Below are 26011 nucleotides of genomic sequence, written 5' to 3'. Positions count from 1 at the left end.
AGAAGAAATACAATTTAAAGAATATTTAGTATTTATTTTTATTCAATTATTCGACTGTCCATATATATATATATAGGGATAGGACTTTACGTGTTTTGTTGTAATAGAACTGATTTTAATGTAGAAGCTGGTGTAACACTTAACAGATTTTTGTTGGTGGTGTGCCTCGAGGTATTTTCCAATGAAAAGGTGTGCCGTAAATGAAAAAAGGTTGGGAAACACTGCCTTATGTCATCATCTGATGGTTTTGAGAAATGACCATATAGTCACCGATGATCATTTGTCTTCGTCCACTGCATTTAATTTATTTGACACTTTCCATAAATTGTAAAAATCTGATGCATAATCGCACGGTGGTCGCTGTCATGATTGTGGCAGCACTAAACATGACATGACGCTTTTCGTCATCTACTTTTACTGTAACCAGATGAGGAGTTCTGCACATAAAACCACAATGGAGGGCTCGTGTAAAAGAAAGAGAATACGTCATCTATTGTACCTTCTTATTGGATTGCACTTCTTGCTCGGAGGAGGCAGGAACAATTGTGAACGTAACGTCACCCTGCGAGCGTGCCTGAGACATATGAAAGGAACTAGTCAGGAAAAATAAACAGATTTGCTTTGTTATCGTTTTACAAGACTTGATTGCTACTCCTTCTGTGTTTGTTCGCCGGGCATAAAGGTGCAGCTGGGTGACATTAACTTTGCACCAAAAAATTTTTAGGCAGACCTAGATCTGTCAAACGTCAACAAAAAAGTGGAATAGTACCGACAGAAATCAAGGAAAAAGAGTTTTATATGTCTTTGTAGAGTGGTTAGCTAGCATCAATACCTTGGCATAGTTTATAAAAGGCTATTGCAAAAATAAGAAAAAATATTTTGTGTTTTTGTTCATAATTATGGAGCGTAGTCACCCATGTCAGTCAAAAATTGGCCTTATGCACATATTCCTTACTCATTGACGCAATGCATTTTTTAAGTCTGCATCGTCTTTCTACACAAAAACATCAATTTATACAAACATGCCTTCAGCATCACAATCAATAATTCCTAACTCCAATTTTCTCATGTGTCTAAAATATTCAAATTTTTTTTTGCCAGCCGTCTTCACATCTGCATTTTCCAAACTCAATCATCAGCATGCAATGTCAGGCATATTTCATGCAAATTAGGAGGAAAAGTTAATTCCTTGGCATATCCATTGAAAGTGTTTTTGTCCACGCTGAACTAACCATTTCTTGGCTGTGTAGCGTCAAATTCGTCTGTTTCATATAAAAAAATAAATTAAAAAAAGAGCAAACCTAACATGAAATTAATCTTACTGACACATATTGTTTGCGTAGCCAAAACAGGAAATACTTTGTTGGTCTGTCTTGTGTTGTCCAAAACTTGGAAAAACTCAATGAGACATTTTGTTTCACTACACACAACTACAATTACGTTTTGTCATAAACATCATACGAAGAGCCAAATGTGGAAACAGAAGATAGATTTTCCCTTAGTTTTTGAGTAAGTTTAGTGTAAAATTTACTGTGTATAACTAATGTGACACCACTAGACATAATAGTTCACCATTGTTATTTTGATGCTTAGGTATTGTGTTAGCACACATTCTCAGTTTTTACAAACAGCCGTGTTCAGCCTGAAACTGTTGGAGTCACTTGACTTGCTTTATTTGTGTTAGCATTAAAATAAATCTTGTACATTGTATTCTGAACAACTAAAAGTTAAAGTTAAGTTAAAGTCCCAATGATCGTCAGACACACATCTGGGTGTGGTGAAATTTGTCCTCTGCATTTAACCCATCCCCGTGTGATTTTGATCCATCCCCTGGGGGAGAGGGGAGCAGTGAGCAGCAGCGGTGCCGCGCTCGGGAATCATTTGGTGATCTCAGACTCAGTAAATGTGGGCCTTATAACCCATGGCCCGTTGGGAGTTTGGGAGACACTGGTGAAAATAGACAAAAGGATGTTTATCAATTTGAAGCAAAATGTCCCTGTAAAGCACTGAAATGCAGTGAGACTAACCAGCAAAGGAAGAATTTCTTTCAGCTTCCTGCGATCCAGGGAGACGCCATTGACTTCTTTTAGTTCATCTCCTTCATGAATCAGACCTTCAGAGTGGTACATACGTATCATATGGATCATGAGCTTCAGTAAAAAGCTTCTCTTTTGGTGACAGATAATTGTACAGGGTAAACTTGTTTGATATTTACAATCGACATAAAAAATAAAAATCATGAAATAATAAAAAAATAAATAAATAGAACTTTAAAAAATATATTTATAAAATGGATATGTGTACAAGGGCGGCTCGGTGGGGCACTTGGGTAGTGCGGGTTCGATTCCACCTCCGGCCCTCCCTGTGTGGAGTTTGCATGTTCTCCCCGGGCCCGCATGGGTTTTCTCCGGGCACTCCGGTTTCCTCCTGCATCCCAGAAACATGCTTGGTAGGCCGATTGAACACTCCGAATAATTGTCCCTAGGTGTGAGTGCGAGTGCAAATGGTTGTTTGTCTCTGTGTGCCCTGTGATTGGCTGGCAACCGGTTCAGGGTGTCCCCCGCCTACTGCCCGATGACGGCTGGGATAGGCTCCAGCAAGCCCGCGACCCCTGTGGGGACTAAGCGGTACAGAAAATACATGGATGGATGGATATGTGTACACAACTTTAGATTCAAATTTCAGCTCAAAGAAAAATCTTCAACCAGCAACATGGAGCATCACAGAAGAATTTTGGAGATTCTTAATGTCAAACATGATTTACTGACACTCTGAGTAACTTTCAGCTTACCACTCTTGTGGGCAGCACCTCCTTGCATGACCCTCGCCACAACAATCGCCCCTGTGGATTGATCCTTCTTAATCGTAGCACCCTTCAACATGTGGAGAGGAGCAGAAGTGTAAAGTCAAACAAAACTAATGTAAGATTCTTAATAGGAGTCACTTGATTTGAATGAAGGTTATTTGAGTCAAGATGGAGCCGTCAATGTAACACTGGAAAAGGTTATCCACATTATTTCAAATATACAGTGAAAATCAGACTGGAAAAGGCATCTTGTGTACTTGAAAACAATTATCCCAGACTGGGGTGTCGTCCTGTTGTGTGGAAAACATGTTGCATCAATCAAAACAGGCATGTCAGACAAAGGTCACGCTCTTTCCAGTTAGCTTTTGGGATCAATACAAGCGTCTGTTCCCCATTATTGCTTTCATTCTTCCCTTCATAGAGCAAAGAAAATGCCACTCATTAAGTAAATTACTGCATTTTCAAATTTACCCTGAAGGCTAATCATGTTAGTAAATAAATCCACAATGAAGAAGTATATTTCAAATGACCACTGTCATTTGAGAAATCTTCCACTTCTCTTCCAAGCTCTCAACAGTTGTCAAAAATATTGAATGGGAAGTAAGACTATATGATGAGAAACAAATGCTTTACTTTTGATGGGGATCTATCAGGAATCAAATATGTAGCTGTGATTTTCTCATAAACTACTTGTCCTGTTCATGGAACAAAATCTGGGAAATGTTACTCACAGCAGACAACCACTATAAGTGCTTTATATAGACCTTGATGGATGTTTAAATCCACAAAATTCAGGTCGTTTTGATTTTAAGGAGAATAACAAATTTAGAAGACTTTGCGGCCTTGGTGGACTTGTGTTCTTTGAACTTTCATCCTTCATCCGTTCAGTCCAGTTCTACCTGATCCAGGAAATTTCCAGATACGAGTGACAATAGTTTGGAACATGGCGGAATAAAATGTTCTGGTAGGACGAAGAAAATTACTCATGATTAAAGAGCAACCTTGAAAGTTAATCTATATCAGACGCAGCAGAGGGATGATCTCAGTCAACATTAATGCGACAAAATGATCGAGTGGTTTCAACAACCAGACGATCGTACTCAAACTCTGCTTCCATGTGAGATCCGTAAAAACAATGACATGTCACTTTCACAACATTGCTGAGAGAACATTTTCGTGTGTATTTTTCTGCTTTATGTTGTGACGTGCATGACTTGACGTTCGCGCCCACCTGACAATACGAAAAAAAAGTATGTATCTAGTAGAGACGGGAATCTTCACCATCAAAGCGATACCATACACATCTCGATACACTGCCAACGATTCGATGCATACACGATTCATGGAATTGCCAATGATAAAATGCGATACGACTCTCCCCTCTCCTGTGATACGGTGCGATACAGTACGATTTCATTTTGAAACAATGCGATCCAGTGCGATACAATACGATGCAATGCAGAAGAAAAATACACCATGGAATACATAGTTCAAGTTTTGGCACTTGAAGCATTAAAGCTGGCTGTGATTTTTTATTTTGAAACACAGGAAGTACAACATAGAGAGTGATTAATTGCAGGTCTCTCTGGAACTTTAGGGTATAAGTATAACCTTTAACAAAAAATAAGATTTCTCTTAAGTGCATGTTGTAGAGCAATTTAGGGCCTACACAAAGCCATGTTTCCAAGTTAAGCTTTTAAAAGTGCATTAAGTTTATACCGGAGGTAAAACATAGAATGGGCTAATAAAAAAGGTGAAGGCCATGAGATAAAAAAAACTAACAAAGGGACACATTGCATTTCAACAGAAAAGTAAGGTTAATGATGTAACTTAAATTACATATTTTTCCATTTCCATGCACATTTTGGAAATAATAATAATAAATAATAAGAGGTGTACCGTAAATTTTGGACTATAAGCCGCAACTTTTTTCTCAAATTTTGAACCCTGCGGCTTATAGTCCGGTGCGGCTTATATAGTATTTTTGCCGTGATTTTTGTGATGACTTGATCACTTTTATACATAAAATGCCGTAAAATCTACACAAAGATGAGACAGAACGAGATCAAGACGAACAATACTGAAAGGAAGCGTCATTATGGGGGGGCTTATATATGATTTTTTTCCGTGATTTTGGTGACGACTTGATCACTTTTATACACTCGTTAAAAGGCTGTGGACTGCTGTTGTGCAGCACCGCTTTGCTGGGCGGAGAGATATGACATGGTCACTGGGGAGAAAAGTGGTGCGTTGATCGCATGTCCATCCGCCAGGCAAATAGTGGCGTATAATTCACACAAAGAAGAGACAGAACGAGATGAAGACGGACATTACGGACATTACTGAAAGGAAGCTTTTATACGCAAACCGTCATTATGGGGGACAAAAAAAATGCATATGATGGCGCTTTTAAGCTAAAGGCAGTCGATGTTGATGACATTGTGTTGCGTCACCCTTTTCTTTATTTCGTGGTCCCGTCTACTCTGGAGCTATACGTGTCGCTCGCTAGTTTAATGTAATTTAGCGCTTCGTGCATGAATAAAATTAGCATGAAACGACCCTCATCATGGAAAATGCTAGAAGAAATGCATAAAACCGACGACGAAAGAGATACTGAGAAAGTGTGTGGCAAAGGATAACTAACGCTATTCCAATCGGAAGACTTCGATGGTTTCAATGCCCAGGAGGAAGATGAAGATGATGAAGCTCTTTTTTTTTTTATTTTACTTGCTTTGCTTTTTTAATCAGCCCTGTTAGCCGCCTTCGTACAATTCGAAGAAGGCCAGTTTGGACCTGCCTATTCGCGCGAGACCTGAGCTGAGACTTGAGCAGAGACTTGAGTAGTAGGAGTGACTGAAATCCAGAGACCCGTTTCTAAATAGTTATAATTATAAATATTAATAGATTTTTATCGATCCAAATAATTTAGATACAATGTTTTTGTGCGTTTTTACCGATGCAGACGTTTGCAAATTGATGCAACTGCATCTTACAGGTCGTATCGATTTTCCGATGCATATCTGTGAATCTTCCCAACCCTAGTATCTAGTAGGACACTTATATTTTCTGTACATGTATATTATGCTTTATTATTGTACTACGATACATTATTGCTATATTATTGAATTCCTATTAATGTAAATATAGCTACTGACCAGTGGCTCCTTGGTTTTAACCAGACTGACAATCTTCACTGAATCTTCTCCGTCATCTATAATGCCCTCAGGTACTTGTGGCAGAGTAGGCTCAAAATCCCTCTGAGCTACTGCATCATGGACGAATATAAGACTCTGGCCAACAAGAACAAAAGTACAATCACAATGTGGAAGATGGTCAGACAGGTATTTTTGTTTCATATCAAAGAACGAATGATGGTCATTTAAAAATATATTGATATTAGATATTTAGATAGCAGGTGCAGCTAAGCTTTCCTGACAAATCAGAGGTGAATAAGTGCAAACATTTGAACATGTTCTCTTGGCCTGTCTGACCCATTACAGCACATTAGGTCGACAAATGCAGCACTTTCTGTTCGCAACATGCCAAATGTGATTATGTTTGGAATGCACAGCCAGCTTGCTGGAAGAACTCCCGACACCACCAAGTGGGTCTGCTCAAACATCATGACTTATGTCAGGGGTGTCCAAACTTCTTGCAAGGAGGGCCAGATTTAGTAACGTGAAGGGGCCCGGAGCCAATATTTTTGCTTCTCTTCCCCTGGGGGTTGGGGTGCTAATCGGACGTCAAACGCTGCGCGTCCGCTTCTCTTCCTCGGGTGCTAATCGGACGTCAAACGCTGCGCGTTCGTTTCTCTTCCGGGGTGGGGGGGGTGCTAATCGGACGTCAAACGCTGCGCGTTCGCTTCTCTTCCGGGGGGGGGGCTAATGGGACGTCAAACGCTCAAGCTTCTTGTGCGGGCCATATTCAATTATGTTTTCAGAATTTGCTGCGGGCCAATAAAAACTGGACCGCGGGCAGCAGTTGGCTCGCGGGCCGTAGTTTGGACACCCCTATCTTATGTCATGTATTGAGTGCAAAACAGTTGAAAATATAAATATGTCGGTCTTCATTCGGTATCATTGCCGAGAGTATTCGGCATGTGAATGTTTTTCTCCTTTGGAAGTATGTACGTATTACCATAAATACAGAGGCGTAGCCAAGCCGGGGCGAGCCGGGGCGGCGCCCCGGTTCGGACTCCCTGCGCCCCGGTTGAAAAAAAATCGAGCTTTTTCGATTCTTCATTTTCATGCAGTTTTTTTCTTTCGGTCTTGCGCGACTGTGCTTGCGCTATTCTATGTGCGCGATGTTATCCATTCACCGTTTGCCTCCCTGACCCGGATGTTGTTTTAGCGATCAGCGTGGGTAATGTTAGATTTTTTTTCCTGTGGGCGTGCGCCCCTACTGGAAAAATTCCTGGCTACGCCTCTGCATAAATAATATTTCGATATCTGCCTCTAATTGTTAACAGTGACTCAGCAATCTGTCATTTGATGCACTTGTTGTCTATCAACAGTTGCTCTGCTTAGACGCTGCTATTACCTGAGACGTGCCTGTGACTACAATCAAGCCTTTTTAAAAAACAAATACTACATCAAAATAGGGTGTCGATCCTAAGTACGCTCACGTAGCTGAGCTTCGGCCAAGAACAAGCAGGTCATTAGGAGTCTTCAAACAAACGTTCTAGTTGTCAGTTCACTCGTTGGACAACACAGTGAACACTAATAAACACAAGTGAAAGGTTAGGGTTGATCGAAGGCAGCAACCCCTCATTTGGACAAAGAGGGGCAATCAATTTGAACAAATTTGTTATTTCACATTACCCATACGAGAGGGAAATGTCGGAAACCAGACTTGTAATTGCTCTGGCGCTATAGTATCCCTGTTAATTCACCGAAGAAAAAGTACTAGGCCTTGAGCTTATACTGCTTTACATTGTACATTTATCATTAAGCATTTTGTAAGTGTTTACAACAATGTTTGTAGATGAAATAACCGGAGCATAATCCATTAAAGCAGGAGTATCAAACAAATCTTTGTCGCGAGCCACATCGTAGTCATAGTTTCCGACAGAGGGCCAAAAATTGTTCAAATATTCTAAAAAGACAAATGGTAAAAAAAAATTGCTTGCAATATCTCTATTTTTTTTAAAAGTGAAGACAATTTGTAATTTTAGTAATGACACAAAGTCGAAATTTGTCTTCGGGGACAAATGATGCGGCGGTCCGTATCTGGCCCCCGGGCCTTGAGTTTGACAAATTAAAGCAAATTTTTGATAAAAAGGCTCAACAACGAAGGTCTTCATTGATGGAAACTGTACCTTGAAGTGAGGTTTACAAAAGAGGGCGAAAAGTTCTTTGACTTCATCTCTCCATTCATGGTGAATCAGCTCTTGGAATAACTGGAAATAGAGAAAGACAGACAAGAGTAGTTTAATATTATGAGCCTCACTTTATTTACGGAAGCTTTTATATATGGGTCGGGTGGGAACCGGAACTGATTCAGACGACAGCGGCACATCATTAGTACTTTCAATGTCCCCATTCAACTCAAGTTGGCCATGAGGAAAAAAAAATCCCCAAAGCTCCGGCTTCTTCAAGGCTACACGACAGCTGCGGCGACAGATAAAAAAGAGCGGCCTTGACCGACAGTCGGCCGGGGTCTGAGCGCATTCGCCCACTTGTCAAGCGTGTTACTCTAATGACTTCTACTGCTTCAAGATGTCCAGGCATACTCTTGAGACACAAGCATGAAGGTCATTAGTTTCCACTGTGAGCAAACGGGAGCGTCTCTGAGGGGAAACAGGCTCGTGGTTTGGCCATTCCAGTAGGTCCTGATGATTTAAGCCAGGCGGAGAGTGGCTGTCGGACAAAATCAGAAGCAATAAGAGAGAGACAAGGATCGGAGTTGATGGTCAGTATGGAAAAATGGCAGGACTTATTGTCCGTGTGACACACGGGTGGAAAGGCTGCTTTGAGATATTCAAGTTGTATTTATTTGGGGGATGACGTGAAAATAGGATGAAAGTTTATTGTATAGGAAACCTGTAAGTAAAACATAATGCGGTGGTTAGGAAAGATGATGCGTATCACAGATGGGGTGTGCCACTATAGGTAAACATTGGGAGCATGTGCATGTGTGTGTGTGTGTGTGGGGGGGGGGGGCTGTCACTTCATCTTAAATGTGAAATTAATTGTATTCCTCCAAAGTGCAACATTACACGAAATGAGTTTAACAGCCGGTGCACTGTCCTCCATGACCGAACTCACCACATCCAGATCAAAAATTGACATTTTATCTGCTTCCAGACACAATTCAGAGTTTAAGGGTAAAATTTCCTTTTTAAATCCTGCGCTCCATTCATTCCTTCTGGGTTACAGTAAAATGATCTGGATAGAGGAGGAAACTATTCAAACCATGAAATTTTTTTCCCGATGCCTCTGTAGTCATCCCATCATCTGTAAGCAGTGTGATTGTCTGCAAAGTATGTTTGGAAAGAGTCGCTTACATGCGAGGCCAGACTGGTTGCATGCTCTTGGACGGGAGCGGGTCCTCGTTTCACAAAGAGCCTCAGCCGCTCGTGGATCTGGGAAGCAAATTAAAGTGCAACAATTAATATTACCAATTTAGTAAAAGGGCCAACACACTTTTGTCATTGCTAAAGCTAGCTTTAGTTTATGCTCAGCTGAAAGTAAACTACTTGATTTTAGGCAAGATCGTACATATAGAAAAATTAACATTTCAAAGTCAAAAGTTAAAGTCTGCTTTATTGTCAATTTCTTCACATGTCAAGACACACAAAGAGATCGACATTACGTTTCCCACTATCCCACGGTGACAAGACATAGTACACAATATACATACAAGTAAACAGCACAAAAAGTAAAAACAAGAAGGCACAAACAATTTACATACGCATTCATAACTGTGGGAAATGTAGTCCGTAAATAACACACGGAAAATTTTTGAGCCCACCGCTGACCTCAGAAATGGGAGTTGCTCTTCCTTTTTCAATATTTAGGGCCTTTTTATCCTACATTTTGTTTGAATTTGATACTGGTTACACATTTGGAAAAAATAAATGCATGAGTGAAAATCTTTATCACAGAAATGTAACATAACCTTAAAAAGGAGGTGGAGCTTCCTCTCCATCAGCGTGCTGTGGAGGAAACGGTAGTCCTCCTCTTGGTCGCTTTGAGATACAGTGCCAGACATCACTGTTGACAAAACACTGGAAGAGTCAAAGTACATTTAAATAGTTAAGATGGGGGAAGTGTGGTGAGAAAAAACATAAAATCTCAAATGTAACTCACCCCACTACACCTTTAAGTTTACAGGTGTCGTTTTTTACACAGTATATATAACCTGCTTCAATTCTGGCATACCTCTGGATTCTTACATATCTCTTCACACTGAAAAGTAGAAAACAAGACAATGAAAATAAATGAAAACTAAGATTTTTTAACAGTCAATAAATATCTATACAATAACTATACATTTAATATCATTCAATATAGGCTCGGAATGAAAAGTAAACAATGCATCTTCTGAGATATTACTGCCCCCTATTGTTTGTGTGGCATAGTTGCATTGAATACATTGTTAGGACACTATTGGGTACTCACTTATTGTTCAACCCAGTGTGAGATGTATTCTGTAATAAATATTACTTTTTTTTCTTTCAAATTTGCACGATAAAAATTATTTTATGGTCCAGAGTTATATTAAGATTCGTAGTGTATTTTCTATTAATTTCAGAACAAACTAATCAGTGATCGATTTAGTGTACAGGATAGTTGCACTTAGTTCTGATTGACACTGTTATTATTTAAAATTACGTCTGATGTTGTGGTGCGGAAATGCTCTGCATTATATTGTAAAGTGCCTTCATACATACATCTGAGTTTAGTCATTCCACGTAGGGTTCAGTAAAGTTATACACAATGGCAAACACACCTAAAATATTCAACATGCTAAATGTATACCTGTCTGATAATTTCAATCAAAATTTAGAAGTATTATTTTAGAAGAATCTGACTTTTGACTTGTATAGTATCTAGTTAAATAGTAGATGTGGCAAGGGATAGCCAGTGTGAATGCCGTTGTAAAGTTACGCAAAATCGAGCAAAATCACACTTACCAGTCATGATGAGTAGAGGATGCGCATGCAGGTCACACAGTTTTCCACTTGCACAGAGTGGTCGTAAAGTGTCTACTAGACAGATTGTAAAACAGAGTCTCTTATTCAGTCAATATATGTCGGTGCTGACCTAAATCAAGCCAGCAGACAATCAATACACTAATTATGGGGTGGTGAACATAGTAGCATACATTTATTCATTTTCCACACACACATAAAAAAGATCTGAGCAGCATCAAGACAAGGCTGTTCTCTGAAATCAATTATTTTATATGCATGTTTTTGGAATGCGGGAGGTAGTCGGAGTCAATTCAGGCCAATATTTTTTATTTTATCAATCGTCCCAATCCAGAAGTTATCTCAAGGCACATTAACGAGCTCAAGAACTGCAATGAAATGGAATTATGGAATTAGCAGTACTTAAAGAAGTGGTAGTAATAATAGTACTTAGTAGTAGTTGCAAATGCAATAATATGAAAGATGAACGTGGTGAATAACATACCATGTTTACATCAACAATTAAAAAGGGCCGACGTGGGTGTGTCGCTGACGGTCGCCACAGACGCATCATAGAACAGATCTATCTATCTATGTATCTATCTATGTATCTATGTATCCATCTATCAATCCATCTATCCATCTATCCATCTATCCACCTACCCACCCACCTAACCAACCTACCTAACCACCCACCCACCTAACCACCCACCCACCTACCCACCCACCCACCTACCCACCTACCCACCCACCTACCTACCTACCTACCTACCTACCTACCTACCTACCTACCTACCTACCTACCTACCTACCTACCTACCTACCTACCTACCTACCTACCTACCTACCTACCTACCTACCTACCTACCTACCTACCTACCTACCTACCTATCTATCTATCTATCTATCTATCTATCTATCTATCTATCTATCTATCTATCTATCTATCTATCTATCTATCTATCTATCTATCTATCTATCTATCTATCTATCTATCTATCTATCTATCTATCTATCTATCTATCTATCTATCTATCTATCTATCTATCTATCTATCTATCTATCTATCTATCTATCTATCTATCTATCTATCTATCTATCTATCACAACCCCAACATGTATCACTGATGTATATGATGGATCACTTGTGGCGTTTTAGCGTAATGACATTCTTATTTTGAAAGGAAGTAAACGGAACTTGGTGTAGCTCAACATTACCGTGGACTTTATCTTCGTTTCCTCCCCGTCACTGCTGCGTTCTGCTTAGCGACATCAACCGAGCCTAGCTTACCGTGTCTAGATGCCAAATGATGCTCATAGGGTAGTTTTAACTCAACACCACCCGTTATGTCGCGCTGGTTGTCGGTGCGCGGCTTTTAGGTCTTTGTCCGGTTAAAGAAAGTGAATCCAGGAAGCTTTAGAAAGAGAACCGAGAGCAGATCAGACAGACAGGAGGCCCCCATCTCGCTAACACACACATACACGCACACACCACTCCGGCCTTGATGGTGATGTATGCAAGGAAACCAACAAGAGTCAGTGATGGGTAAATTAAGAACCAGTTTAATGTTGTGATGCTTCGGATACATCCCATTTGAGTTTATGCAGTCAATCGCTGACTGCATTGTCTTCTTTTAACGGTTAGCCATCAATGCTAAATGCTAACAATTTGCAATCGCTTTAGAGTTGCGGCTGTTTCCTGTAGCTTTACCGCTAGCTAAACATCGAAAGAGCTAAATTCTGAAGCTTTCTGTTACACATTAGGTAAAAATAAAACTATCACGTTAATAATAAAACAATATGTAACCTCTAGTTACGCTATTGTAGCTCGTAAGTAGCCTCCATTAATGATTTATTTGGTAATTATTGACTGTCGAAATAGCCAGTAGTGCTTTGATAACATTCTTTTTTCCTGTCTACACAGGTGCACCGACAGAAGGGATTCCCAGTCCTATCAGGTATGATTTAAAGAGAATATCAAAACAACTTACACAGCGGTATTATAATTGGGAAAATAGATGTTATATTTAAGGCTTGTAGACATCAGAGTCCAACTAATGTGTTTCTACTTTTCAGACCCATAAATCTCAGCCAAAGAGCCAGACTAGCAACCTTTACCGTTACGACAAAGTGCGTGATGGCTCATCTGAGTCCACACCCCCTTATAAAATGCTGCGGCGCTCAGATGAAAGTCCTGTCAGCAAACATGGAGATGGTACGGGACATAGCAAAACAAAAATGTCCCACACACTTCGAACTAAAAATGGTAAGACGGTGCCTGGGAGTCATGCACAAGCTTTCAATATTTGTATATTTGTTAGTAATGCACCAAAACACTTTTTCAGAGAGAGTACAAAATTTGAGTTCTCGCTGCTGGGGAGGGCTTTACATTAACTTTTGCACTGGTAGCAGAAGTTGGTTGGCCCCGCACAGGATTTGACCATATTTGCAGATATAAATGATAAGGGTGTAAATCGCGGGTTTTGTCACGATACGATATAATATCGATACAAAGAACTACGATACGATATTTGCCGATATCTTAAAGCCTGCTGCGATTCATTCACAATATATCGCGATATAGTGCTCTACGATCGATTTTTTTTTTTTTTTTTTTTTTTAAATAAAAAATATAGAACAATATCCTGATTTATAACAATTCGTACGCAAAATCAACAAGGTACTGCAAACTCTTTATTTAGGAAATTACAAGAGTATTGCAGTATACAAAGTGCTTATTTTAACACTGAACTTTGATGTCGTGTTTTTTCTTTAAATGTGCGGCGAGATTTGTGCTCCCTGAATATTTGATCACCGCATGGCAGGATTTACAAACTGCGCGTGTCTTGTCGGTTCAGCCATCTTTTCTTTGGAATCCAAAGTGCTTCCAAACGAATGACTTGAAGCCTAAAGGGGAGCAGATTTCCTCGTCTTTTTAGACACTAGCCATAGCACCAGCCCAGGAGCCGCGTACTAGTTGTCGACTCCCCTTTCACGTGCCTGCTCTGCTCACAACACAACGCCGGGCGCACTGCTCCCGGAAAGAGGAAGCAAGCAACAATGAACTGGATTTCAAAATAAAGTCGCGTCTAATGTCCGAGGTCAAACACGGCGATATAATTCGATGTTTACGTTTAGCATCGATGCCAATAAATCGTAGAGCATTATATCGATTAATCGATGTGTATCGATGTATTGTTACACCCCTACTAGCCATAGCACCAGCCCAGGAGCCGCGTACTAGTTGTCGACTCCCCTTTCACGTGCCTGCTCTGCTCACAACTCAACAACGCTGGGCGCACTGCTCCCGGAAAGAGGAAGCAAGCAACAATGAACTGGATTTTAAAATAAAGTCGCGTCTAATGTCCGAGGTCAAACACGGCGATATAAATCGATGTTTATGTTTAGCATCGATGCCAATAAATCGTAGAGCATTATATCGATTAATCGATGTGTATCGCTGTATCGTTACACCCCTAATAAATGACATGAATTTGTTTTCTCTCAAGATAGCTTTTTCTTTGAACGGTTATTTTTTTCCTTTTTTTTTCAATTTACTCTTCTATGTAGAGTAGTTACCATACTATGTACAGTTCCTTATTGCATTTGCTGTTACCTTATGAATGAGTTTGTTGCAGGGACCAGCGAATCGCCCCATGAGAACTTCCAAAACAGCAGCTTCCAACATGGCGCAGACTCTCATTCGGCTCAGACCAAGCCTGCAGATCGAGTAAGATGATGTCCAGACGTCCACATCAACCTAGTAAAAACACGACACTGTGCAATTAAAACTTGCAAACTCTGCTATAAGAGGATTACCCATTCAGTTGACGTTGTTTCATCATGTGAACATAGGTAAAAAAAAGTGTCATTTGAGTATAAAACGCTGAGTCATTAACAAACAAGCAGAACTTGATTTTATAGTAACTGTGTAACTGCTTTTTACATGCAGTGGAAGCAAATACAGCTAAATATTTAGAAACCTTTGAAAATTATTTTAGTGAATAACTAGTGGATTTATAAATTGTAACTCCAGCATGGCAGAATGAAACAGTGGGAACACAACATAATGATGAACTTTAAATGTTTGACCAGGACCCAGCAGATGACTGGACAGAACACATCAGCTCTTCTGGGAAAAAGTACTACTACAACTGTAGAACTGAGGTCTCCCAGTGGGAGAAGCCCAAGGACCTGTTGGAGAGGCAAGCTGTTTTCAATGAACTTCAAACACTGAATGCTACATGTTAAACCAATAACTTTATTCCCTGACAAGAGCAAAACGTGCAGTACTTGAACCGATGTGTTTGTCTAGTCTCGGAACACATACAGTAGGGTAAAAAAAAGTATTTAGTCAGCTACCAATTATGCAAGTTCTCCCACCTACAATATGTTAGATGCCTGTAATTTTCATCATAGGTAAACTTCAACTATGAGAGACAAAATGAAAAGAAAAAATCCGGAAAATCACTGTCTGATTTTTAAGGAATTTATTTGCAAATTATGATAAAGTATTTGGTCAATAACAAAAGTTCATATTAATACTTTGTTATACACCCGTTGTTGGCAATGACAAAGGTCGAACGTTTTCTGTAAGTCTTCACAAGGTTTTCACACACTGTTGCTGGTATTTTGGCCCACTCCTCCATGCATTTCTCCTCTAGAGCAGTGATGTTTTGGGGCTCTCGCTGGGACACAATGGCCAAGACCAAAGAGCTGTCAAAGGACACCGGAAACAAAATTGTAGACCTGCACCAGGCTCGGAAGCCTGAATCTGCAATAGGTCAGCAGCTTGGTGTGAAGAAATGAAGTGTGGGAGCAATTATAAAATATAAAATATACAAAACCACTGATAATCTCCCTCAATCTGGGGCTCTATGCAATATCTCACCCTGTAGGGTCAAAATGATTACAAGAACAGTGAACAAAAATCCCAGAACCACTCTGGGGGTCCTAGTGAATGACCTGCAGAGAGCTGTGACCAAAGTAACAAAGACTGCCATCAGTAACACACTCAAATCCTGCAGTGCCAGACGTGTACCCCTGCTTAAGACAGCGAATGTCCAGGCCCGTCTGAAGTTTGCTAGAAAGCATTTGGATGATCCAGAAGAGGATTGGAAGAATGTCATATGGTCTGATGAAACCAAAATAGAACTCTTTGGTAACAACTCAACTCCTCATGTTTGGAGGAAAAAGAATGCGGAGTTGCATCCCAAGAACACCATACCTACTGTGACGTATGGGGGTGGCAACATCATGCTTTGGGGCTGTTTTTCTGCAAGGGGACCAGTATGACTGATCCGTCTAAAGGAAAATGAATGAGGCCATGTATTGTGAGATTTTGAGTGAAAACCTTCCATCAGCAAGGGCATTAAAGATGAAATGTGGATGGGTCTTTCAGCATGACAATGATCCCAAACATACCGCCCGGGCAACATAGGAGTGGCTTCGTAAGAAGCATTTCAAGGTCTTGGAGTGGCCTAGCCAGTCTCCAGATCTCAACCCCATAGAAAATCTTTGGAGGGAGTTGAAAGTCCATTTTGCCCAGCGACAGCCCCAAAACATCGCTGCTCTAGAGTCAAAGTCAGATTTATTGTCAATCCCTCCATATGTCAAGACACACAAAGGAACCGAAACTCTGTTTCCTCCATCCCACGGTGACGAGACACAGTACACGATAAACATACAAGTAGACGACACAAAAATAAAAACAAGGCACAAACAATAAATAAATAAAATGAGTGATGAATAAATAATAAACGAATTACCCAATGAATAAGAGGAGCAAAACTGAGCCAGTGTGCGTACAGCAGACGGTAAGCATAGCGCAAAGTACAGGACGCTACGCAGAAAGGGGGTGCGAGTTCAGGATCCTAACAGCCTGGAGTATGAAGCTGTTGGAGAGTCTGGTGGTGCGGGAGCGCAGGCTCCTGTACCTCTTCCCCGAGGGCAGAAGATCAAACAAAGAGTGAGCGGGGTGACTCACATCACTCACAATCGTGGTCGCCTTGCGGGTGAGATGGGAGGTGTAAATGTCCTTCAAGCATGGGAGCAAAGCACCAATAATCTTACCAGCCGTGTTCACTATGCGCTGCAGGGCCTTCAAGTTGTAGTCAGTGCAGCCGCCACCCCAAACAGCAATACAGCTGGAGAGGACGCTCTCAATGGTGCCGCGGTAAAATGTAGTCATGATGGCCGGAGGAGCGCTCGCTCGCCTGAGTTTCCGCAGGAAGGAGGCCTGCATTGAGGAATGGGCCAAAATACCAGCAACGATGTGTGAAAACCTTGTGAAGTTTTACAGAAAATATTTGACCTCCGCCATTGCTAACAAAGGGTATATAATAGGGGTGTAACGATACATCGATACACATCGATTAATCGATATAATGCTCTACGATTTATTGGCATCGATGCTAAACGTAAACATCGATTTATATCGCCGCGTTTTAGACGCGACTTTATTTTGAAATCCAGTTCATTGTTGCTTGCTTCCTCTTTCCGGGAGCAGTGCGCCCGGCGTTGTTGTGTTGTGAGCAGAGCAGGCACGTGAAAGGGGAGTCGACAACTAGTACGCGGCTCCTGGGCTGGTGCTATGGCTAGTGTCTGAAAAGACGAGGAAATTTGCTCCCCTTTAGGCTTCAAGTCATTCGTTTGGAAGCACTTTGGATTCCAAAGAAAAGATGGCTCAACCGACAAGACACGTGCAGTTTGTAAATCCTGCCATGCGGTGATCAAATATTCAGGAAGCACAAATCTCGCCGCACATTTAAAGAAAAAACACGACATCAAAGTTCAGTGTTAAAATAGGCACTTTGTATACTGCAATACTCTTGTAATTTCCTAAATAGAGTTTGCAGTACCTTGTTGATTTTGCGTACAAATTGTTATAAATCAGGATATTGTTCTATATCGATCGTCGAGCACTATATCGTGATGTATCGTGAATGAATCACAGCGGGCTTTAAGATATCGGCAAATATCGTATCGTAGTTCTTTGTATCGATATATCGTATCGTGACAAAACCCGAGATTTACACCCCAATAACAAAGTATCGATATGAACTTTTGTTATTGACGAAAATACTTATTTTCCACCATAATTTGCAAATTATTTACAAATCCAATGTGATTTTCTGGATTTATTTTTTATTTTGTCTCTCATAGTTGGGAGTGTACGAATTACAGGCATCTCTCATCTTTTAAATGGGAGAACTTGCACAATTGGTGGCTGACTAAATACTTTTTGCCCCACTGTAGCTACTTACATGTAGTAAGGGCTGTTTTGCATCTCCTCCAGAGAACAGAGGCAGAAAGACCCAGCCAAGTTGGCGGCAAACAGTTTCCCCAGAGACATGGACTACAGACAAGAGGCCTTGCAGGACAAAGCTACAAGTAAGACGCAAGCTGACTGAGAAAATCTGCTTCTTGTGATAAGACTAACAATACATGTTCTTGCAAATTTACAGGAGAAACCGTCCCGAATGAGCACCTTAAAATTAAGCATGTTTTGTTCTTGTCTTCACAGAGATAACTTCAGGGGATCAATCCAATGCACCCAATTCCGGCCCCATGTCTTCTTCCTCTCAGACCCTGAACCCATCCTCCACCACAACTACCACACCCTCGTCCTCCTCTACTTCCTCCTCTTTCGCGCAGTTAAGTCAAAGTGGCCAGTCGTCATCGCCTGCGCTGCTTCAGGACCCAGCCATCCTGCGCCAACTCCTGCCTGCACTTCAAGCTACTCTGCAGATGAACAACGGCGGGATGGACATGGCCAAGCTCAACGAGGGTGAGAATGAGAACTGGAATGTGCCTAGCATTCACCGTTTTCATTAGTGGATGTCTTCTTTCTGCCATTAGGCTGTTATTGAATCCAAATGATGTATCTTTTTTTTTGGATTCTTCCATAGTTGAGTGTGTTCTCATTCACTAACATGTACTGCTTGGGCTAACAACATGCCTGTAAAAACTGTGAAGTGTTTGTTTACTAAAGGACAATCTGTGTTGGCATGTTAGCGACTTTCACGAAACAACCAGTGAGTTTAAATCTGGCAACAAAACTGACAAGCTGAGAGCAATTGTTTTCACATTGTAATTCTGTATGCCAGCAAACAGTTACTTGCACGGAACATTTCCAAAGACAGCACACATACCGTAATTTTTGGACTATAAGTCGCGTTTTTTTCATAGTTTGGGTGGGGGAGCGACTTATACTCAGGAGAGACTTGTTTTTTTTCAAAACTTTTTACTTGATCATTAACACATCACTTACTTAAAAGTATAGTTGACCACTTCACATGTTATTTTTAGTATAGTTGATCACTTCACATGCTTTGATATCATTATCTTGAACATATTCAAAACATGAAAAATAGAGAGAAAAGATCAAATAAAGTAATTAACATTTTAAAGCGCCATATCCTCTGGACATGTCCTCTGTCACCAGGATGACATAAAGGATGAGAAATTTGATCGATGAATTTAATGATTTGGAGTGACACAAATGGTTTGATAATGTTGTTCATGTGATTGTTATTTAAAATATACCGTAATTTTCGGACTATAAGTCGCACCGGAGTACAAGTCGCACCAGCCATAAAATGCCCAAAAAAGTGAAAAAAAACATATATATGTATATAAGTCGCTCCTGAGTATAAGTCAACCCCCCCCCCCCACCCAAACTATGAAAAAAAACCACTTATAGTCTGAAAATTACGGTATGTGTGCTGTCTTTGGAAATGTTCCGTGCAAGTGACTTTTTGCTGTCATACAGAATTACAATGTGAAAACAATTGCTCTCAGCTTGTCAGTTTTGTTGCCTGATTTAAACTAAAAAAACGCGACTTATAGTCCGAAAATTACGGTAGTTTATATATCGTTGTATGGGCCTGTGGAATAATTTGAACTGCGGCGCGGCACACGGCATTGTTGACAAAGGACGATCGATGGATTTAATGAATTGGAGTGACAGATGGTTTTATAAACGTGTTATTTGTGTGATAGTTTTTTTTAATAACTGAATGTGACGTCAGGCCCGTTCTCAGCTCCTCGTTTGTGTTTGTCACGTTAGCATACCGTATCGTTTAGCCTGTTGTTGCTCGTTCATGTCTGTTCTTGGTGTTTGATTTTGTTGAATAAATTGCCCCCCAAAATGCGACTTATACTCCGGAGCGACTTATATATGTTTTTTTTCCACATTTTTGGGCATTTTATGGCTGGTGCGACTTATAGTCCGAAAATTACGGTATATTAGTAAAAGCATATTGGAAAGTTTTGACTCGCAATATGTCCTTCTAAGCCACCTTTTTTTTTTTTTTGCTGAGGTTGGAAGAAAGTGAAAGAGATGGGATTTGGAGATTTGCATGAGTCTAACCCACACTGAATTCTGATGGACACATTTATCAGATAAATTAAATTTACAATGCACTTCTACACGGGCCATTAAATAATTGTTTTACACCAAATTGGTGATTTAATTAATTAATTACGCAGTTGTGTTTAATTCCCTAGTTTAAGTACTGTTATTGTATTGAAGTTGACACATCCAGAGCAATACCGTAAAGCAAATCCTAAGAAGTAGAGGAAAAGCTTGTGTAATAAGTAAAGTTTTTTTTTTTCCTGGAGATTTTATTTTAGAGTCATATTGCCTGGCCAGACTATAGTTGTGACACCAGATTTTATTTGGACGTTTTGTGTCACTCACATGTATGTATGTGTCTCTGTGTGTTTGCGTTGCCCTTTTCCTCCTTCCAGTCTTGGCAGCTGCTGTCACCCAAGCTTCCTTGCGGTCTGTGCTTCATAAGCTCCTCAGTGCTGGACCCGCTTTCAACATCACTGCTCTGCTCTCAGCTGCTCAGCACGCCAACCAAGGTACGTCCTCCCGCCACGCTGTTCCTCGCCATCTGCCACTGCCAGACAAAAAACTAATTTCAAAGGTTGTACTGTCCTTTATGCCGTTAACGTTTTCCCAAAACCCACCGTGTTGTCATTGACCTTCAGACATACACGTTACACATTTGTTGAAAGTTTACTTGGTTTCAATATCAGTTTTCAAGGTGGCATTTGACATTTATTTTAAACTCCACAAATAGGCTAGACTAGTGTTTGAGCCACCGTGCATATTACCTAGTTGAAAGATTTCAATTTATTTAAAAATGTACTTATCGGTGTGACATTTGGACCTGTTTAATTTGAGCACATTGCTTTTATACTGTTGTACAAATGGCAACTAGTAGATCCATTGCCGTCCTTCTCTGGCATCTTTAGCCCAGCACTCCAGTCAGTCCCCCGCATCTCTCACGTCAGACGCCTCGTCACCACGACCTTATGTGTCACCACGGAATGGCACACCGCAGAGCAACCAGAAAAACCTTCTCAGTGTTCACCCGAGCAACGTTGCATCCTTGCAGACAAGGGTGAGAAACCCTTCTCATACTTCCAAACTATTTATTTTGGACCGCCTGTGTGCGCGTTTCATTTTCACTCACCTGCAGTGCTTTTTGTCTGTGCAGGGCAATACATCTTCAGCTAAACAAGGCTCCGCCCCTCCGGGTCAGACTATGGAGAAGCGTCCTGAAGACCCCCGGACTTTGCAGCAAAGAAGGTAGTTAATAGGGGTGTAACAATACATCGATACACATCGATTAATCGATATAATGCTCTACGATTTATTGGCATCGATGCTAAACGTAAACATCGATTTATATCGCCATGTTTGACCTCGGACATTAGACGCGACTTTATTTTGAAATCCAGTTCATTGTTGCTTGCTTCCTCTTTCCGGGAGCAGTGCGCCCGGCGTTGTTGTGTTGTGAGCAGAGCAGGCACGTGAAAGGGGAGTCGACAACTAGTACGCGGCTCCTGGGCTGGTGCTATGGCTAGTGTCCAAAAAGATTTGGAAATTGGCTCCCCTTTAGGCTTCAAGTCATTCGTTTGGAAGCACTTTGGATTACAAAGAAAAGATGACTCAACGGACAAGACACGTGCAGTTTGTAAATCCTGCCATGCGGTGATGAAATATTCAGGGAGCACATATCTCGCCGCACATTTAAAGAAAAAACACATCAAAGTTTAGTGTTAAAATAAGCACTTTGTATACTACAATACTCTTATTTCCTAAATAAAGAGTTTGCAGTACCTTGTTGATTTTGCGTATGAATTGTTATAAATCAGGTTATTGTTCTATATTTTTTATTAAAAAAAAAAAAAAATCGATCGTAGAGCACTATATCGCGATATATCGTGAATGAATCGCAGCAGGCTTTAAGATATCGGCAAATATCGTATCGTAGTTCTTTGTATCGATATTATATCGTATAGTGACAAAACCCGCGATTTACACCCCTAGTAGTTAACAAGCAGGACATCATCATCGGTTTAAAGTCCGTGTTCCAGGCGCCGCTGGGTTGGACTGGAGTCTCAGTATGGCTTTCTCCCACCGGGGACAGTCCATGGCCATCTCGTGGTTGAGAGTCCTATACGGAGAAAATTTTTGGAGCAAAACTTTTTACAGCCGGATGCCCTTCCTGACACCAACCCAAGGGGAAATTGATTTTCTGTAGGGTTTGACTCCCTTAGCCCATTCCTCTCCCGAGGAGCCCACTGGGCAGTGGTACTATTTAACCCATAGTTGGGGGCTGGTTCGTGGGCATCAGGGCGTGTCCACACATCGGTGGGCCTGCGTGCCGCACGTCTAGGGGCCAAACCTCCTCCGAGTCCCTTGTAGTTTAGCCTGGGTCCGTGTTGTACCCAGTTACCATGTGACGCCGTGTGGAGAGGCTTTGTACTGGCAGGGAGAGACTTACGCACTCTGCTCTCCCGTTCGCATACTGCTAGCCAGCGGTGAGGGTTGACAGTGAGAAGTGACATGCACTGGGCACTCCAACACACTGGACGCATCATAACAACCCGACTTGGTGTTATGAAGTCAGACACACTAGTTAACAAGCAGGACGTGAAATCCAAGTGAAATGTGCCGAACAATAAATCCACACTGTTCTTATTTCGGTGCGAAATGTTGTGGAAGTTGAACTTCTTGCATGTTGTTTCATCATCTGCAGCCAGGAGATTCTTTCCACCGGATCAACCGGATCTGGTGCAACGTCTCATGCCACTTCCAGCACCACCAGTCAAAGTCAATCTGACGTTCCCATGACCTTCACCCCCTCCCTGGCAGCTCATTTTGATGAGAATCTCATCAAACATATCCAAGGGTGGCCTTCAGAGAACACTGAAAAACAGGTACAGAAACAACATTGTCAGACCAAGCTTGTCAAACTTCAGTTCCTGTCTACTACCGATGTGGGCTCTGGCAGGTCAACAAGTGTTTGCTGTTTTGGGGAAGTTTCTCCAAAACATGGAATGAGCTCTCCAGATGCCTCTAAAATCCTTCATAACAAATAAATTACCGTAATTTTCGGACTATAAGTCGCACCGGAGTATAAGTCGCACCAGGCATAAAATGCCCAAAAAAGTGAAAAAAAAAACCATATATATGTATATAAGTCGCTCCTGAGTAAATCGCCCCCCCACCCAAACTATGAAAAAAACGCGACTTATAGTCCAAAAATTACGGTAGGTTGCTTTAATGTTTGATAGTTTTTCTTTTCCATCCATCCATCTTCTTCCGCTTATCCGGGGTCGGGTCGCGGGGGCAGCAGCTTCAGGAGGGACTCCCAGACTTCCCTCTCCCCAGCCACTTCATCCAGCTCATCCCGGGGGATCCCAAGGCGTTCCCAAGCCAGCTGAGAGACATAGTTTCCAGCGCGTCCTGGGTCGTCCCCAGGGTCTCCTACCGGTGGGACATGCCCGGAACACCTCCCCAAGGAGGCGTCCAGGGACTCCAAGAAGGATGGGTACTCTAAGCTGCCGTTTGGTGCATAAACACAAACAACAGTCAGGACCCGTCCCCCCACCCAAAGGCGGAGGGAGGCTACCCTCTCGTTCACCGGGGTGAACCCCAATGTGCAGGCGCCCAGCCGGGTGGCAATAAGTATACCCACACCTGCTCGACGCCTCTCACCGTGGGCAACTCCAGAGTGGAAGAGAGTCCAGCCCCTCTCGAGAGGGCTTGTACCGGAACTCAAACTGTGCGTGGGGGCAAGTCCGACTATATCTAGTCGGAACTTTTCTGCCTCGCACACCAGCTCGGGCTTCTTTCCAGCCAGAGAGGTAACATTCCATGTCCCAAGAGCCAGCTTCTGCAGCCGGGCATCAGACCGCCAAGGTCCCTGCCTTTGGCCCCCGCCCAGCTTACACTGGCCCCATGGGCGAAGGCCCGGCCACCAGACGCTCGCCTTCGAGCCACGCCTCCAGGCCTGGCTCCAGAGGGGGTGACCCGCGTCCGGGCAAGGGAAAACGAGATCCATTTCTGTTGTTCATCATAAGGGGCTAGTGTGAGCCGTGCTTTGTCTGGCCCCTCACCTAGGACCCGTTTGCCATGGGTGACCCTACCAGGGGCATGAAGCCCCAGACAACATGGCGCCTAGGATCGCAAACCCCTCCATCACGATAAGGTGACGACTCACGGAGGGGTAGTTTCTCTTTTTGTTTCCAAAAACAAATCACATTGAGGGTTCACCAGCTTTCGAGCAGCATCTATTTCACCCTTCTTTGTGGTACTGAAATATGAAAATCCAGTATTTTCATTTCCAATAATTAAATTTAACAAACTGTTCTGTGGTGGCTGTTCCATTCGCGTGTGATTGTCCCGGGCAAATGTCGGCGCAGTGATTATCATGGTGTTTCCCTGCAATAAACATTGTCTTTTGTGCCAGGCGGCCCGGCTGCGTGAGGACATCCACAACATGGGCAACCTGTACATGTCGGAGCTGTGCACGGAGATGAAAAATCTTCGTTCCTTGGTCAGAGTCAGTGAAATTCAGGCCACACTGAGGGAACAAAGGTAAGTGCGGCAAAGGAGTCTCCGTGAATTACCACTGATGCTCCTCTTTCTTAGACTGACTGTGTGTCTCTTACACTTAACTGCAGAATCCTGTTTCTGAGGCAGCAGAGCAAAGAGCTGGACAAGCTGAAGAACCAGAACTCTTACATGGTGTGAACGAAGCTTACAATGGCTATAAACAGCCGACCTGATGAGTGCAGCTCTTATCTGTTTATTTCCCCCGTAAGAGCAACTGAGAGAGGCAGCAGCCTTCCAATGGTGAGATTTACCATCCTCAACATGTCTGCCCCCAACCGCCCCCCAAAATCTCCATGTGAGTTGCTCTCATTGAAAGGTGAAACAATGGCTCACCAAGCTGGACATAGAGGACCACAAACTCTTTTTCAGACAGCACCTTCTCGGATCACGTTTAGAGTCCGAAGTTTATTTTCAGATGTGTTTACATGTCTCCTGGTCAGGAAAACAGGTTAGATTTTTTTGTTTCCCTTTTGAAAAACTATAGCATTATTTGCGTCTAATGATTCATGGTATTAACGGTCACATCCACTTCCAAGCCTCTCACACGGACTTTGGCTAAATATGGTGGTTAAATAGATCCAATAAGTCGTGCATCTGAAATTTATGAACTCATTGGCAGTGATGTTACCCCCAGCCCCCACCGCCGCCACCTATCCTTGGAAGTAATAAAAGAAGCTGATTCTCATGTCAGAGAAACCCAACATTTCTATAATTCCAAGTGTTGATATTCCAATTTATGAAAATTTATCCTGTTCCAGCAACAGCACTGCACTGCTAAGTCACAATAAGTGAGCTCCAGACTCCAGATGTTTGAAAGCCATTTTTGGGTGGTTTATGGGGGCGGTACGTTATTGGGCCTATGACTGATTTTAGTATGAAGAAGTCAATTTAATCCGATTCCTTGATCAGTTATGCTTTATTATTTTTTTCAATAACTGTCAAACTTTTTTTGCCCCCCATATCCAGATTGGGGAGGAATATTTCATTCCTTTTGTGCCGTGTAGCAAGTGAGTGTAAAATAGTTAAATGACTGAATTAACAGTCATGTAAATTATTGATGATTGCGTTTGTGCTTGTCTTACTGCAAGACCTAGTTGAAAATGTTTTTTCTTTCCTCATTATTAAATTTGAAATTTATTTTTCACTTTAA

General features: G+C 41.7%; 2 protein-coding genes across 2 annotated transcripts in view; one reads left to right on the top strand and one right to left on the bottom strand.

Annotated features, from left to right (window-relative positions):
* Nucleotides 1–14800, bottom strand: part of LOC133165631 (MAGUK p55 subfamily member 7-like) — a 23369-nt gene extending 8569 nt beyond the window's left edge. The window contains exons 1-10 of the mRNA XM_061295444.1: nt 14557–14800; nt 10944–11018; nt 10117–10215; nt 9926–10034; nt 9312–9389; nt 8124–8204; nt 5962–6096; nt 2792–2873; nt 2028–2113; nt 500–574 (exon numbers count right to left, since the gene is read on the bottom strand). Of these exons, the coding sequence (XP_061151428.1) occupies nt 500–574; nt 2028–2113; nt 2792–2873; nt 5962–6096; nt 8124–8204; nt 9312–9389; nt 9926–10018 (630 nt within the window). The 5' untranslated portion in view covers nt 10019–10034; nt 10117–10215; nt 10944–11018; nt 14557–14800. The remainder of the gene's footprint in view (nt 1–499; nt 575–2027; nt 2114–2791; nt 2874–5961; nt 6097–8123; nt 8205–9311; nt 9390–9925; nt 10035–10116; nt 10216–10943; nt 11019–14556) is intronic.
* Nucleotides 12164–26011, top strand: LOC133165632 (WW domain-containing adapter protein with coiled-coil-like). The gene is made up of 13 exons (XM_061295445.1): nt 12164–12486; nt 12865–12898; nt 13017–13206; nt 14579–14670; nt 15036–15145; nt 18238–18332; nt 18466–18729; nt 20694–20810; nt 21207–21355; nt 21452–21543; nt 23000–23180; nt 24716–24843; nt 24930–26011. The coding sequence occupies exons 1-13, from the start codon at nt 12446–12448 to the stop codon at nt 24997–24999; spliced, it is 1563 nt and encodes a 520-aa protein (XP_061151429.1). The 5' UTR covers nt 12164–12445; the 3' UTR covers nt 25000–26011.

This window comes from Syngnathus typhle, linkage group LG13 (genome assembly GCF_033458585.1).
Source record: "Syngnathus typhle isolate RoL2023-S1 ecotype Sweden linkage group LG13, RoL_Styp_1.0, whole genome shotgun sequence".
In the NCBI taxonomy this organism is placed as follows: domain Eukaryota; kingdom Metazoa; phylum Chordata; class Actinopteri; order Syngnathiformes; family Syngnathidae; genus Syngnathus; species Syngnathus typhle.
The sequence above is the reverse complement of the archived record's forward strand: the minus strand, read 5'-3'. Positions and strand labels throughout refer to the sequence as shown.